Consider the following 14,885-nt stretch of genomic DNA (forward strand, 5'->3'; position numbering starts at 1 on the left):
CTTCCTGGGCCTGACCAGGCAGTGGCGCAGTGGCTAGAGCGTCGGACTGGGACGCGGAGGACCCAGGTTAGAGACCCTGAGGTCAACAGCTTGAACAAGGGCTCATCTGGTTTGAGCAAGCTCACCAACTTGAGCCTAAGGTCGCCGGCTTGAGCAAGAGATCACTCGATTTGCTGTAGCCTCCTGGTCAAGGCACATATGAGAAAGCAATCAATGAATAACTAAAGTGCCACAACAAAGAACTGATGCTTCTCATTTCTCTCCCTTCCTGTCTGTCGGTCCCTATCTGTCCTTCTCTCTGTCTCTGTCACAAAAATAAAAAGACTCCTTGGGATGCTGAAATTTCCACACTTCATGCGTCATGAAGGCATTGAGAACACACTGTGGGGTGAGAAGGAAGACTTCCGCATTCAGTGGAGGAAGGTGCAGTGACTCAGCCTGAGTAAAATGAGCCAAGCAAGGACTGAACCACCCAAGCTTTCATCTCAGGTTACACCACTTTTTTTTTTGATGATTTTTGTTTATTTCTGGATCAAAAAATTGATTCTCCAGGGGAATGTGAATGTGATAACCAGGCTGTGGAACGGTCCTGTGGTTGCGAGGAAAATGTCTGTATAGATCCAACAAGACAAACCATCCACTTGCTTTTCATTTTATTATAAAAGTAAAATAAAAAATAGCATTTATAAACCCAACATTTTTTCCAACATATTTGATCTAAAAACATATTTACAATAGCAAAATGCAGAAAAAGGGGAAAATACCATTTTCAGCAGATTGTAACCATTTTTAAATATTGACACATATATGTTCTTTTTTCAAATCACAGCGATAGCCACCTTAGAAAAAGCAGTAAGCCTTTTTTAATTACACAGATGCTGATTTTAAAATATCTCATTTAAAATATTCTTAATAAAATATTAAGAATTTTCTTAATCCTTAATCTGAATTCATGACTGTGCAGTGGACGGCCGGAAGGGCAGCAGGTGGGGACCGGTACACCTTTGAACGACAGTGGGGGCGCGGCAGAGAGACAGCAGCAATGGCGACAGGAAGCAGCTGGGAAAGCCGGCCAGGCACCCGGCCCCAGCAAGGGGCGGCCCCAGCTGGCACTGGGCTGTTCGAGCCTATCTGCAGTGAGCTGAGCTGAAATTCACGTTAAGGACCCAGAAAGGAGGCCAAGTTTAAAAGGCCTTGAGTTAAATCCAGATCGATCCAGGCCAACCTCGGAGCACCTCTGGATGCACTTTACCTTCCTTCTTTTGGACAATGCAGTCGATTTCAGAACTTTGGTTTACAAGTTGCTGGAAACTCCCAGAGGGCTAAATTTTGCCTTCGATAGGTCCTTCCTGCCCGTAATCGTGGGGCATCTTGTTAAGAGTTAGCAACGAGCTGCTGCTGGTCAGGGACTCCGTGAAGCTGAGTTTGCGGAAGGAGGTCTCCACGCCGCTGTCACAGATGCTGTCGTCTCGGAGGTCGTCTGAGGGGAAAAAGCATGGGCTCAGGCAGCGCAGTCAGGACCCGGCCGGGCCTGAGCTCTCCTACCCCTGCAGCCCCGCCAGGCTCCACGCTCAGATCCACAAGGCAGGTGGGCTCTGCTTGCCCACTGGGTTCTACAGGTTGCCACACTCCACCTCACTGTCCTCTCGTGTCTCCTGCTCACGGTGGGGGGAGGGTCAGAAAGTACCCAAAGTAATATAGGAACTGTGAAGACTCAAAATCAACCAAATGTTTTTATATCTCTTTCTTATAACCTAGCCTCAGGTTTATCAGAATCCTTTCAGATTCTCCTGACCCGACATGTACCTTTCTTTCTTAGAATCAGGTGTGTTTTTCCACCCACTGTGGTGCCTGTTTTACAGCTGAAATAGGGGAAACTGCTGAACCTGGGCAAAATCAAGTGGTGACAGAAGTAGGAACTAAAAATAAGATTCTTTCTGGACCTCATATACTCTGAAGCACTACACACTGCCTCAGAGACAGCTTGGTGGCAAAAAATAAGGCGATTTTGATGAAAATGAGTCTGTACAGGACAATTAGGCCACATCTCCTACTGAGAAGTGGCTCTAGAGATCTGAATGAACAATGTGCATTATTTCCTGTAGAGAGAGAGTGCCCAAGGGAACAGAAGTTGAATATGCCTAAACCAAAATGCTCTCTTCTGGTATATTAAGACCTCAATAGCAGTGACATGACTACTGTCTTGTTATTGATTTATTCAATCAACCAGTCTTTATTGTGTTTCTAGGAACTGTGAGGTATTTAAAAAATAACCTCAAATCAAGGGCTTATTTCCTTTTAATCTATGAGTACCCCTGTCTTTGTGTGGAAGGGGCTTCAGGTCACGAGACAGAAGATGTGTGTCGCTTTCCCGGGGGTTACGCTCTTGTTTTCGAAAGTAGGCGCGACCCCTGTCCTGACTCCCCTAGGAAGGGCCTCCCTGACAAGGTGACATTGACAAGACGCTGAAACCGAATGGCAAGAAGGAGCCAGGCCAGTGAGGACCTTTGCAGGGAAGGGGAAGAGCGGTTCCAAGGCCCTCAGACCGGACTGGACTAGTGAGGGGGGAGCAGGAGGAGAGTGGAGCCTCAGGGCAGGGGGCTGGGGGGCAGGGCCGAGGAAAGCCGTGTTTACAAGCTAGAGTGGATCAAGAGGTGACACTGCTTTTATTGCTCACCGCCCAACGGTCAAAGCCTCCAACAGCGCTAACTAAGCACGCAGGATGCGCTCAGTCAAGATTGTGGAATGAATGAAGGGAAGGCATCCACAGGAGCGCCATGATCTCACTAAGTTGTAGAGCTCCCTGTTGTGTGGAGAATGGGAGACTGGTCAGGAGCTGCTGCAATGGGGACAAGCCGTGATGGTGCACTGGGTGAGGCTGGGGCGGCCGACAGAAGAGACTCAAGGGCTAGCTGTATGGAATTAGGACCCGGAAGCATTCGCGGGCAAGTCTTAGGTATTTGTCTTAACCTCCTGGAGGGTGGCAGTGCCGCTGACTGACGTGGCCGGTACTCAGCTCAGATGGGTATGGACGGTCCAGTCCCGGGGAAGTACGGGCAAGTAAGAAGGGCCCAGCACAGGGCTCTGGGGGGTTGTGACTTTAAATGGGGCGTGTGGAGGAGGCGGTGAGGGAGTGGCTGTGGGAAAGCCAAGAAGGGGAGACTCTGAAGCAGGAGTGAACGGTCAGCTGCGCTGTGTGCTGGGTGCAGCGGAGCGGATGGGAAGGATGGTGAGCAGGTGATCCGACACTGGGCATCATGATGGGAGCAGACTGGCAGAGGGGCGGCTGGGCGCCGACTGCAGGCGTCAGGCAGGAGAGAAAGCAGGAAGAACAGCGCTAGAGAGTTCTCGTGAGCAGCTCTGCTGTGCGGCCGAGCAGAGGAATCAGGCTGACCGTAAAGGGGAAGTGGGATGGAGGAAGTGCTTTTTGTTTTTGTTTATTTTTGGAAAGAAGAGGGAGACCACAGCAGGCGTGCTGGCGATCCCGTGGGAGGGAGGAAGCCCAGTGCAGGGGCAGGGGCAGGGGGCTGGGGAGGAAGAGCCGGACGGTTGTGGAGAGAGTGAATGAATGACGGAAACACAGGCTGCTGGGTAAGTGGGCCGCCATGCTGTGCACTCAGGCGGCCCACAGACAGACCAGCGAGGGTGGGAGGTAAGGTCAGTGTCAGGAGCCGGAGGAGGCTGAGGAGCCAGGCAGGTGCGGGCCAACTCAGTTTGTCCAGGCTGGGGGCCGGTGCTGGTTCTAGCGCATTTTTGTCTCTATCTCTTTTCAATTTAAAAGATGAGAGAAATATTTATCTCCATCAGCGGCATCGTGTTGTTTTAGTATTATTTGAATCTAAGTAATTCCTGTGTAATGTGACTGTTCCTGGGACAGCCCCTTTCCTGAACAGAGACGTCAGAAGGGGCTGGAGGCAGACCTTGTGAGCCCCCGGCAGGGAGGACCCCCACCCTGGGACAGTATATTGAAGAGATAATGGTGGGGAGGCCACGCCATATCCCAAGAGACTGGACACACTGGCCTGGGAAGCAGGAAAACATGTCAGCTGCTTTCCTGTCTTGTTGTTCATTACCTATTTGCTGTCTTGTGGAGGCGGGTGAGAGAGGCCGCGAGTGGGCCTGAGCGGGGGTCTTCGCTGGGCTGGGGACTGTGATTCCCGAGGAGCAGAAGGCCGTCTGGATCACCTCGATAGCTTCAGTGTAGCCCATCTGTCTCAGGGCCTCCACCAGCTCTCTGACGGTCCCTCCGGAGACCTGCAAGGAAGCGATGGAGAGAGAGTACGTTCACGTGTTCTTGTGTGAAAACCAGTGCGAGGAGGAGGCGGGCGGGCTAGAAACAAACACTGGGCCACACCCGGTCCCCTGCCAAGCCGCCGCCTCCACTGTGACAACCAACAGCTGGTGGTCCTGGAGAGGTCAGAGCGAAGCGTGTCTAAGAAAATATGGTCTTCTTTATTTATTTTTAAAAATTTTTTTTATTTTTAAAGAAGTAGGAAAATACGGTCTTTGAGTCAAGCTTCCTGTTTCAGCTCGAAGAGCCCTCAGGAAGTTACAGAGCGGCGGCGTAGAGGGAGCAGAGACGGCGAGGCAGGAGGGAGGGTGCTCAGCGGAACCCCTAAGGCTGAGCTCAGGCTGTGTCCCCGCTGAAGCTGAAGTTCTGAAAACCACAGGCCAACAAGAACTGTCAATAAACTCTTCAGAAGAAACTAATCTCATCCCATGTTATTTTATCTTTTAGTTTTGGAAATGGAAGCATCACCAGGTAATGGCTCCTCCACTAGGAGTTTCCTCACAGAAAGCTGACTGTGTGTCCTGAGAGAGACCAAGGCCCGATCTTGGGGAGAGGGAGAGGTGATTACAGTCTGTCGTGCCTGTTCAGGGAGCGCAGAGTGCTGCGACTGTCCTGACCCCATCAGTCGCATTTCTGTAGAAAATTTCAAGGTATCCGAAAACGGGGAACATCGCAAGGTATCTGAAAACAGCCTTCTAGGAAGGAGGGTTTCAATGTTGGCCTCGCCCACCCTCTCAGGGCAGGGTAATGATGGGTTTTCTGCTTCCTAATTAAGAGAGGGAGGAGGAGGTTGTGCTCAGCAGTGACATTGGCAGAGCAAAGTCAGTTAGCCATGTTGGGGGACGTGTTACCTCGTAGTTGTCCATGAGGGTTTTAGAAGGAGCAGGACTCAGCCGGAAGGCATTATTGAGGACGCCCAAACCTAACTTCTGTGCCAGAGTAGCCCAGTTTTTGTCTGGGTCAGGCAGTTCCAGCAACCTGTAGAGCTGCAACTTGGCATCTTCAGTCAGCTGTTTCATGTCTCCTGAAGGAAATGAAGAAGAATTACAACTGTCCTTGCTGAACAGAGACACTGGAGAGAGTGGTGGCTGCCACCTGCTCCCTCTACGACGCCTCCTGGAGGCGACCAAGCTCCATTACCCGAGAGGCGGCAGAAGCCCAGCTGAGCACCAGCAGCTAGTAGACTGATTACAACTGGACAGTCCCCCCCGTACCTCCAGGCTCTTCTGATTCTGAATAACCTCTGTGCCGTTCACAGAGCACCCTGGATAATGCCGGCTCTCTCCTGCTCCCTTCAAATGACAGTGCAGAGCTAACACTGGTGAACAGAACTCACCTTGTGCCAGTAAATCATCAGATGTAAACTCTGGCTCATATGGTTTCCCATTTAGTATGTCAAATACCTATTGAGAGAAAAACATGAGAACAATTGCACATTAACAGGACCTTGAGAGAAATCTGGGGTGTGTGTGTGTGTGTGTGTGTGTGTGTATGTGTGTTTGGTAATTATGAACTCAGAATGTGCTTCTCAGGAGGGTCTAGGACCCCGAAGATGACAGAGTGAAGAGGAGTCAGTACCATGCCTGGGGGTACACAGGCCCTAGGGACTCTGGGGCTGGGAGGCTATGCGCCACAGGAGCCGTGTGAGAAGAGTTAGAGGACCCAGCGTTACATCACCGAGAGCAGGGCCACAGCCCTCTGAGGGCCAAGGCAGTCCAGGCTGCCAATTCAATCATGCCTGGCAAGGGGCCTTGTTCAGTGGTGTCCCCCGAGAACCGGGCAAGGGCTGACCCTCCCAGAGCTGTGAAGTTCTGTCCCCTCGCTGCCCCCTCCTCTCTAGAAAAAGGCTTACGAGAACAAGTTTTATAAACTTGTTCTAACTGAGGTCCAGAAATGCTCTCAAGGCTGATGTTAGCTTTCTAGCTTCTATTAATATTCTAACTGAGGGGCCAGGAAGGTCTTAAGTTAAAACAAAATCCCATAGCTCTGGAGGCCTTTCTGTGCTCTCTGCTGGCGGACCACAGAAGGACGACTTGGGTCACTTAAGCGGGTTATCTGTCTGCATTCTCTGGTGAGGCTTCTGGGAACGCAGGTGCTCAGTGTAAAAGCAGCAGCACGTGGTCTCGGCCAGGGTCCCCAGCTCAGTGCGCATGGGCCGCGAGGAAGCAACGCCGTGCTGGCTGGGAGCAGCGCCTGCCCTCAGAAAGCCAGTCTGGGCACGCTGGCGGTCTGTGTGCAGCCTTCTCCTCTCTCTGGCTCTTCTCGCCAGGAGGACCTGGTCACTGCCTCTCACCTCAGGTCTCAGGTCAGTGGAGTTGTGGGAAAGGCTTTAAGCCTGTTTCCTCTGTTTTTATTACTGAAATTCTCAGAAGAATGTCCAGTTTCCTTTCGTGTTGAGAAATCACTTACCAAAGTTCAAGCAAACCGTCCCATTTATCCCAGCCTCAGAAATTAAGATGGGGGACAATGCTGATGTGAGCTCGGAGACGGATAACTCGTGATGTGAACTTTGTGTTTCCCTCATCTAACCTCTCACAGCTGAGCACTATCTGATCAGGCCTGCACTCTTGCACTCAAGATCTCGGCTGACCTAGATCTCTCATGGATAAGCTCTTCAAGATAAATACAGCACTTGACAAGCAGACTTTCTTTAAAAAAAAAAAAAAGCAAGCATGTGCTTTGGGGAGTAAGACCCAGGCCAGCCATCTTCCCCGCAGTCCTGAGTGCTCAGCCCCCAGACCGGCCATCTTCCCTGCAGTCCTGAGTGCTCAGCTCCCAGGCCGGCCATCTTCTCTGCAGTCCCGAGTGCTCAGCTCCCAGGCCGGCCATCTTCCCCGCAGTCCTGAGTGCTCAGCTCCCACGCCGACCATCTTCCCCGCAGTCCTGAGTGCTCAGCTCCCAGGCCGGCCATCTTCCCCGCAGTCCTGAGTGCTCAGCTCCCAGGCCGGCCATCTTCCCCGCAGTCCTGAGTGCTCAGCTCCCACGCAGACCATCTTCCCTGCAGTCCTGAGTGCTCAGCTCCCAGGACGGCCACCCACAGACGGCGCGACACCCACCTGCCAGTTGGTGGCCATATCTAGAGGTGTGGTTCCAGGCACGACTCCTTCATCATCTCCATCCTTCTCCCAAGAGTCATCCAGGTCATACAGAGGCTCAAAGTTCTCCACCAGGGGATCTGCTCCTGGGAAGTCAAGTTTTACAGTTTTAGGTAAACCCATATCTTGTCAAATTCCAACAGCCTGCCTGGGTCAGATTATATAAATATATAAAAAACATTACTTATAAACATATAAAACATATTTCTACTGAAATAGCCAGAGACTGTCTTTTAAATTCTAATTTCTTTTGATTGTGAAGGTGGCTGGTGATATTTTATTAGCTAAGGACACTTTCAAAAGACTTGGAATGCTCTCACATCTGACTCGGTGGGACAGTTCTAAATTGAAGAATGCCAGCAGTTTCCAGGGGCAGGGTGCACCCTCAGGGTGAAGGTCCTGATGTCCAAATTTACTTGCATTTCTTAACTTCTATTTGCTCAAAAGACTAACGATATTTGCAGTTTAGTGCCAACACATTCATTTCATTCCTGTGTATAGCACTGCCGGAGCCCTGATCATTAAACAAGAAGCACTATATAAACCTCTGTTAAGATGTGTAGTTAGCGGAGAATTTAGGGCTGATCTTGGAAAACCTCGTCTGTTCCTTGGCCTGTAGCAAAAAACACCAAGAGGAACTCAAACATTAGAGCTGGAGTTACTTCTGCAAGGCTTAGTGACTGTTTCAATGAGGGCGTGCTTAGCTTGATGCCTGACGAACAGCAGGAAGTTCAGCACACCCTTTTGGGAAGAGGCACCCGTTTCCGTCTTGCTGGGAGAACTCTGCTTTGCGCTAACTGTAATAACAGGGAGTGCCTAAGGAGAGTCAAAGGAGGAACTTTATGCTATTTATTTCATTATCCCAGTCCTGGCCTTATTTACGAGGAGTGTGTCATCTGGCTAGGAAAACGGAGAAATTCGGAGGAACAATTTACGGGACCGAGGCCTGGAGGAGCTGAGCTATGTTGTTTCCTTAAGTGACCTTCTCCATGACTTTGAGTTCAGGACGAGGTTCTTCATCCGAGTTTCTCTATTTATCTACTAGAGAACCTGCTACTACTTCCACGGGATACTGAGAATTCAAGAGAAGGCATTTTTGAAAGGATTATAGCTTCTTGTCTGAAGACACTTCTTAAGTATAATTGCTAGCTTACCAAACTAGTCTCTTATTAAGAGAAAGTTTAACTAGACAAAGGAGAAAAGGCTGCTGTTAATTTGCGATATGATTTTACTTGTTAGAAAAATGTGGTGCCCCAAAGAAGAAGTTCCTATATCTTTCTAGACTCAACGTCTTAAGGAGATATCTAACCTGCTCTGTTTTCTTGAATTCATAAAGTAAAAAAATGTAACGACCTCTAAAGTAAATCAGGTATATCAGGGCATGTTTGAGATACCAATTTCATTAAACAGTTTTTCAGGTTCTAAATAGTCAAGGCCATAGAGATTCAAATGAAGAGGAATAGTTTTTCTATACTCATAGGAGGCAAGGATTAAGTAAAATAACACCTGCAGGTCCTTCAGCAAGAGAGGGGAGAAAAACACAGCAGAGAAATGAAGTGTGAGTGTTGAGAACAAGGTGTGATTCACAGCCCTGGGGCTGGGACACAAAACTTTCTCTAATCTGTTAGGATGGGAATAATAATAATGGGGTTTATCTCAAGAGGTTATTGAGGTTTAAGTGAAATTAAATGAGACAGTGTATGTGAAATGTCTACCACAGGGCTTGATACAGAGTTAGATAAATAAATGCCAGCAATTTTTAGTGCTTCAAACACGACAGTACTCAATACATGCCCCACTTTTTCCTATTACTTCAATTTCTTTTTCTCTTTTTTTCTTTTCCTTCCTTCCCTCCTTCCCTCCCTCCCTTTTTTCCTTCCTTCCTGAGAGAGAGAGAGAGAGACAGAGACAGAGACAGACAGGAAAGGAGAAAGATGAGAACTTGTAGTTGTGGCACTTTAGTTGTTCATCAATTGCTTCCCATATGTGCCTTGACTGGGGGGCTCCAGCTGAGCCCATGAGCTCTTGTTCAAGCCAGTGACCTTGGGCTTCAAGCCAGTGACCTTTGGGTTCAAGTCATGGGGTCATGTCTATGACCCCATGCTCAAGCCGGCGGCCTCAGGGTTTTGAACCCGGGTTCTTAGCATCCCAGGTTGATGCTCTATTCACTGTGCCACTTGGTCAGACCCTATTACTTCAATTTCTAAGAGACCTTTTTTGCAAAAGAAAGTCTTTAAATTATTTCTTATACCAATACATTTTTCCTTCTGGGAACTTCTGATGTGATCAGACTAGTTCTGCTCAGAATTCTGTAAGAACTAAATTTACCTTTAAGATCTCTTGTCATGGGAGTCAACTTAACTAAAACCCAAAACAAACCGGTGAATTAGAGAGTAGAAACTGACGTGACTCTCAGGATGGAGCCCAGGATTACTAGTCCAGTGTTTTCTGGGAGTTTTAACTGTCACAGAGCTTTTTTACTCATGCCTCTCAGCAGCAGATCTGTGGCGCCAAGAAGGCGGCCCTGAATAGAAGTTTGCTACAGAGGTTTAATTTGGGGGTGTTAGCGGGGTTGGGGTGAGTGAGGCAAGACTATTTCATAGTGTTTGGCAGGTAAGCAAGTGTCTGATTCTCTCCCATCTGGTCATGTCAACAGCATTCCTGTCCATCGCCTAGATCAATTCACTCATGAGGGAGTGAAAATGGTGAGAGTGTATCATTCCTTTATCACTCATTATCTAGCATAGATTTATAAAAAGAACATTTCCCTATCAACTCTGTGTCTACCCTGTATGTTTTGTATTGAAAGACAATCCTTGATTCTTTTCCCTTTTTTACCAGTGTTCAAGATAAAAGTCTGACTACCTCATATGCTTTGAAGTTGACAAGTTGTATGTGTGTGTGTGCATCCTCTACCTCGACTGAGGCTGGGTCTGCATCCCTGGTAACATTTCCCACAACTGACCGCCAGGCTGCCTTACCTGCTGCTTTGAGAAGAGCCGCCAGCCGGGTGGACCCTCTCCCGGCCGCTATGTGCAGGGGTGTAGTTCCATCGTAGGTGGTGCTGTCTACATGGGCCTCACCCTACAACCCAGCCCACACAGGAAAGGGTTAGTCGAAGGTTCTCTCATCCTTTTGTCCCCATGTCCCCAGTCTTCATGGCACCGTGAATTCTATTACTAGCACAGTTGCTATTTGAAGGAGGCTCTGCCATTGAAACAATCCCCAGTTTGAGCCCAGGGCAAGGAATGCTGGGGAAGTCTGATGCTGCAGCTCTGAAGCCTTGCATAGACAGGAAATAGAGCTGAACATCAGAGGAAAGGCTGTTACCAACAGCATTTTCTGAAAAGATTTTCTTAACTCTTCCTAGGAATTTAATGCAAAGGTATGCATCCTTTACCTCCAGAAGCAGACAGCCAGCCAAGGAGACGTTGTCATGCTCCACAGCCAGGTGCAGCGCTGTGCGCCCCGACTTCCGCTCCTGCGCGTTGACGTCCGCCCCGGCGGCCAGCAGCAGCAGCAGACACGGCACGCTGCTGCTCATCGTGGCTATGTGAATGGCGTTCAGACCTGTGGCCAAAGCAGAGGCACAGTCACGGGGTGAGAAGGCTGCTCACAAGATGACCGTCAGTGCAGCCGAAGGAAACCGGTCCACAGGGCGTGCAGGCTGACGGGTTTCAGCATGCTGAGTGCTGAGAGAGTCTCTATCTAGATAGTCTATCAGGCCCTGTAAGTCAAATGTTCTGCATGTCAACCCAGTCTTCTTTATGTTCTCAAGAAACACCAAGAGCAAAAAAGGTTCTCCGAATAAATGATGCTTTTTACACTTCAAGCCCAAGGTCTGTCAGACCTCTGCTCTTTCCTCCAACTGACTAACTTTCCCAGGTCGTCTTTACAGGATCAGCTACGGTGAGCAACAGAAATTCCCACAAGAGATGAGGTGACTAAGAAAAGCACTTTGGGTGCAAATCAAATAGCAACACACATGTATCAAACACCAAAGAAAAGCACTTTGGGTGCAAATCAAATAGCAACACACATGTATCAAACACCAAAGAAAAGCACTTTGGGTGCAAATCAAATAGCAACACACATGTATCAAACACCCACTAACTGGTTAGAAAGCAGAGAAGGTAACACCGTGACGTGCGGATTTTCTCTTACCTTCTCCATTGGGGTGGTTGATAAGTAGTGCTGCCTTTTTGTGCTTGAGTAAAATACCGAGAATTTTATCGTGTCCGTCTTCGGCAGCTAGGTGCAAAACAGAGTTCCCTAAGCGGTCCAGGAGGCTCAGGTCGGCCCCAGCTCTAAGCAAGTCCTCCACCACAGCCTCCTGCTTGGTGATCACTGCCAAGTGCAAGGGCGTCTGGGAAGTTGCAGAAGGGCAGGAGATAGCACTGTTAGTAGCTAACACTAATAACCCACAGGCTTGGCAGCGGTCACGGCAGTAGATGGGAGTCATACTATGGGCCACTTTTCATTCCCAAAGTAAGTAACTCCTCACCTTTGCAAAGGAATTACTCCTTGTCCTATATCATATGCTAAAGAAGCATATATAGTAGACTAACTTTGGGCCACTCATTTATTGAGATTATGTTTCTAGTCCTGGCTAGGTAGTTGGGTAGTTTAGAGCATCACCCTAATATGCCAGGACTGTGGGTCTGACCTCCCCATCAGGGCACATATAAGAAACAACTAATGAATGCATAAATAACTGGAACAATAAATGGATATTTCTCTCTCTTTAAAAATCAATAAATTAAAAATATTAAAATTAAAAGATTATTTTTGTGTTTAAAATTCTTAATAGCTTTCTTGTTTCTTATTCCAGCCCACTAATTGTTGCTCTGTTAACTCATCTATTAGTAAATTTAATTATCTTGAAATTCTAGTAAGACTCTATCTTCAGCTTGTAATTCTATATGTTAAATCAAATCAAGGCTACGGTTTTACTATAGAATTTTACATGAACCACTCAACAGAAACCAATTAACAAAGGTGCTGTCATTTTATATGGACATGGAAAATAAATCTGTTAATTAAAAGATATCGTTTCATTGACTGGTGCCAGAGACCAATCAACGGACCTCTTCAGCCTCATTTTATAAAAGGTGTCAAAGGATTCTATAATTCATAACTGGCACAACAGCCCCTCACGCAGAGGGCTCAGACGAACAAACAGCTGACCTGCCGATAGCTCACAGTTAAGGAAAGGGTCCGTCTGACTCCCTTGCCTGTGAAGTAGAACCTCAGCGAATGCAAATGAGATGTTTTAAAAACTGTGTTTTCAAAGTGAGTAAGACAAACACAACCACAAAAGTATCTTTCAAAGAACTGAGGTCACTGACAGAGAACAGCAATATAGTATTCTTATATTAACCAGTCTATTTCACAGGAGCTTGTGAGTAGCCTGCCTGGTGACAGTCTGCTTACACTTTCCCTCTCACTGGGCAGGGACCGCAGCAGCCCACAGCCCGGGGCTGGTGCACGTGGCCACAGCGCGCAAGAACTGGGGCTAAACACGCTCCGCCGCTGAAGTCTCCGTCTCAGTCATTACTGAATCCAGCAGAAACAAGGTGGAATTTTTGGCCAAATTTCCATTTTCCCCTTTATTTTTATCTTTTTTGTCTTTTAGGACTATATCCCAGCTTGAAATGAAATGATATCCTCAAAACTAGATATGTAGGCTCTTGGCTAAAAGCCTTCCTCTCAAAAATAAGTAAGTAAATAAAAGCTGTGTTTATTAATCAGAAATGCTATTTGGGGAAAATGGAAAATAGAAAAACAAAGTAGAATGAGAAAAGACAATCAGAATTGATAACATGTTATAGCATTCAGAGATTAGGAATTATCTGAAATTTCAATATAATTCTTTCTCATAGCATGCAAATTCTCTACCATGAGAGGATTTTTTATTTTGTTCTGTTTCTTAAAAGTTTTCTCCCATGGTCCCACCAAAGGTTTTCTATGATATTTCAGGCTTTAGATCTTAAACCCCAGGATGATATCTTACACAATTATACAATAAAGGGATCCAGGCCACATGCAAACATTCTTCAGAGCCAAGTAGACAAATGCAGCCTAACTCTTACATATACACCGAATGATACACATCCACAAAGGGGCCTGGGTGAGGACGTTCATCACAGTACTGCCTACAGGGGTGGGAAGCAAGAAGCTGGCTAAGTGTCCACTACTGGGAATAGGTACATTACAGGTGGAGGAGGGACCCTATAGGATTCTCCTCAGGAACAGAAGCAACGAACTAGCGCTACACACAGGTGCATGGGTAAATCCTTTAAAGAAAGAAGGCAGAAATCTAGTGACGTAGCACGAAGCCACTAATGCATTTTTAAAATACATGCATAAAAACTATACAGACGCACACAAATGAGTACACGTAAAAGTGGTGAAACCCGAGTAAGATCTGTGGATTGTATCAATGTCAATTTCCTGGTTTTGACACTGAACTTATCACCTAGATGTTATCATAGGGGAAACTAGCTGAAGGTACATGAGACCTTCTGCTACATATTTTGCAACCACCAATGAATCTATAATTACATCAAAGTTCAAATGGGAGAGGAAAGGTTAACAGGAGCAGGACCACAGTATAGATATAATGATATGATCCACATGTGGATCGTATGTGAGGATATGCTAAAATATCTACCTATTTCGGTGATTAAGATACACAAATTGCCAATTACAAAAACCGTTTATGGGGCTGAAATAAAGTACAGCACAGGGAATAGAGTCAATAATGTAACAACTATATATTGTGTCAAACGGATGCTAGAATTTTCAGGGTGATCATTTTATAAATTATTTAAATGTCTAATCATGTATGTTGTATACGTGAAATAGTGTGTCACTATAATAGTGTACACAGTAGTGTATAAAAGTGGATGTCAACTCTAATTGAAAAATAAAAAAAATAAAGTTTATATGTTTATGTAGCTGATATGTGGGAAAATACTTAAAAACACCACAGTTATATTTGCGAGTGGGGCTGGGAGACTTGTACGCTGCCAGGGAGGGCACCTGGATTCTCCGAGGAATTCACACCCTACTGTGCCGTTTTATTATTTATTTATTTATTTACTGAAGTGGGGGAGATAGTGAAACAGACTCCTGTGTGTACCCCAACCGGGATCCACCCGTCAACCCCAGTCTGGGGCCATGCTTGAGTCAACTGAGCTATATTTAGCACCTGAGGCTGCTGCTTGGACCAACTGAGCCATCCTCAGTGCCTGGGGCCAATGCTTGAACCTGTGAGCCACTGGCTGTTGGAGGGAAAGAGAGAAGGGGGAGAGGGAGGAGAAAGAAGCAGATGGTTGTTTCTCTTGTGTGCCCTGCCCAGGGATCAAACCTGGGATATCCACACATTGGGCCAAAGCTCTGTCCATTGAGCTACCAGACAGGGCCTTTCTGTGCCATTTTACATAAGAAAATACATGCACACAAAAAAAATCTCAATAATGTTTTTTAGGAATATA

General features: G+C 47.1%; 1 protein-coding gene across 4 annotated transcripts in view; it reads right to left on the bottom strand.

Moving 5' to 3' along the window:
• Positions 1 to 636: 636 nt before the first annotated feature.
• Positions 637 to 14,885, bottom strand: part of NFKB1 (nuclear factor kappa B subunit 1) — a 130,864-nt gene continuing 116,615 nt past the window's right edge. For all 4 annotated transcript variants that reach the window (XM_066233472.1, XM_066233473.1, XM_066233471.1 and 1 more), the window contains 8 exons: positions 11,551 to 11,752; positions 10,787 to 10,956; positions 10,368 to 10,470; positions 7,348 to 7,472; positions 5,628 to 5,694; positions 5,143 to 5,315; positions 4,074 to 4,254; positions 637 to 1,480 (listed from right to left, as the gene is read on the bottom strand). In XM_066233472.1, coding sequence (XP_066089569.1) covers positions 1,323 to 1,480; positions 4,074 to 4,254; positions 5,143 to 5,315; positions 5,628 to 5,694; positions 7,348 to 7,472; positions 10,368 to 10,470; positions 10,787 to 10,956; positions 11,551 to 11,752 — 1,179 coding nt within the window. In that variant the 3' untranslated portion in view covers positions 637 to 1,322. The remainder of the gene's footprint in view (positions 1,481 to 4,073; positions 4,255 to 5,142; positions 5,316 to 5,627; positions 5,695 to 7,347; positions 7,473 to 10,367; positions 10,471 to 10,786; positions 10,957 to 11,550; positions 11,753 to 14,885) is intronic.

Source organism: Saccopteryx bilineata, chromosome 5, assembly GCF_036850765.1.
Source record: "Saccopteryx bilineata isolate mSacBil1 chromosome 5, mSacBil1_pri_phased_curated, whole genome shotgun sequence".
In the NCBI taxonomy this organism is placed as follows: domain Eukaryota; kingdom Metazoa; phylum Chordata; class Mammalia; order Chiroptera; family Emballonuridae; genus Saccopteryx; species Saccopteryx bilineata.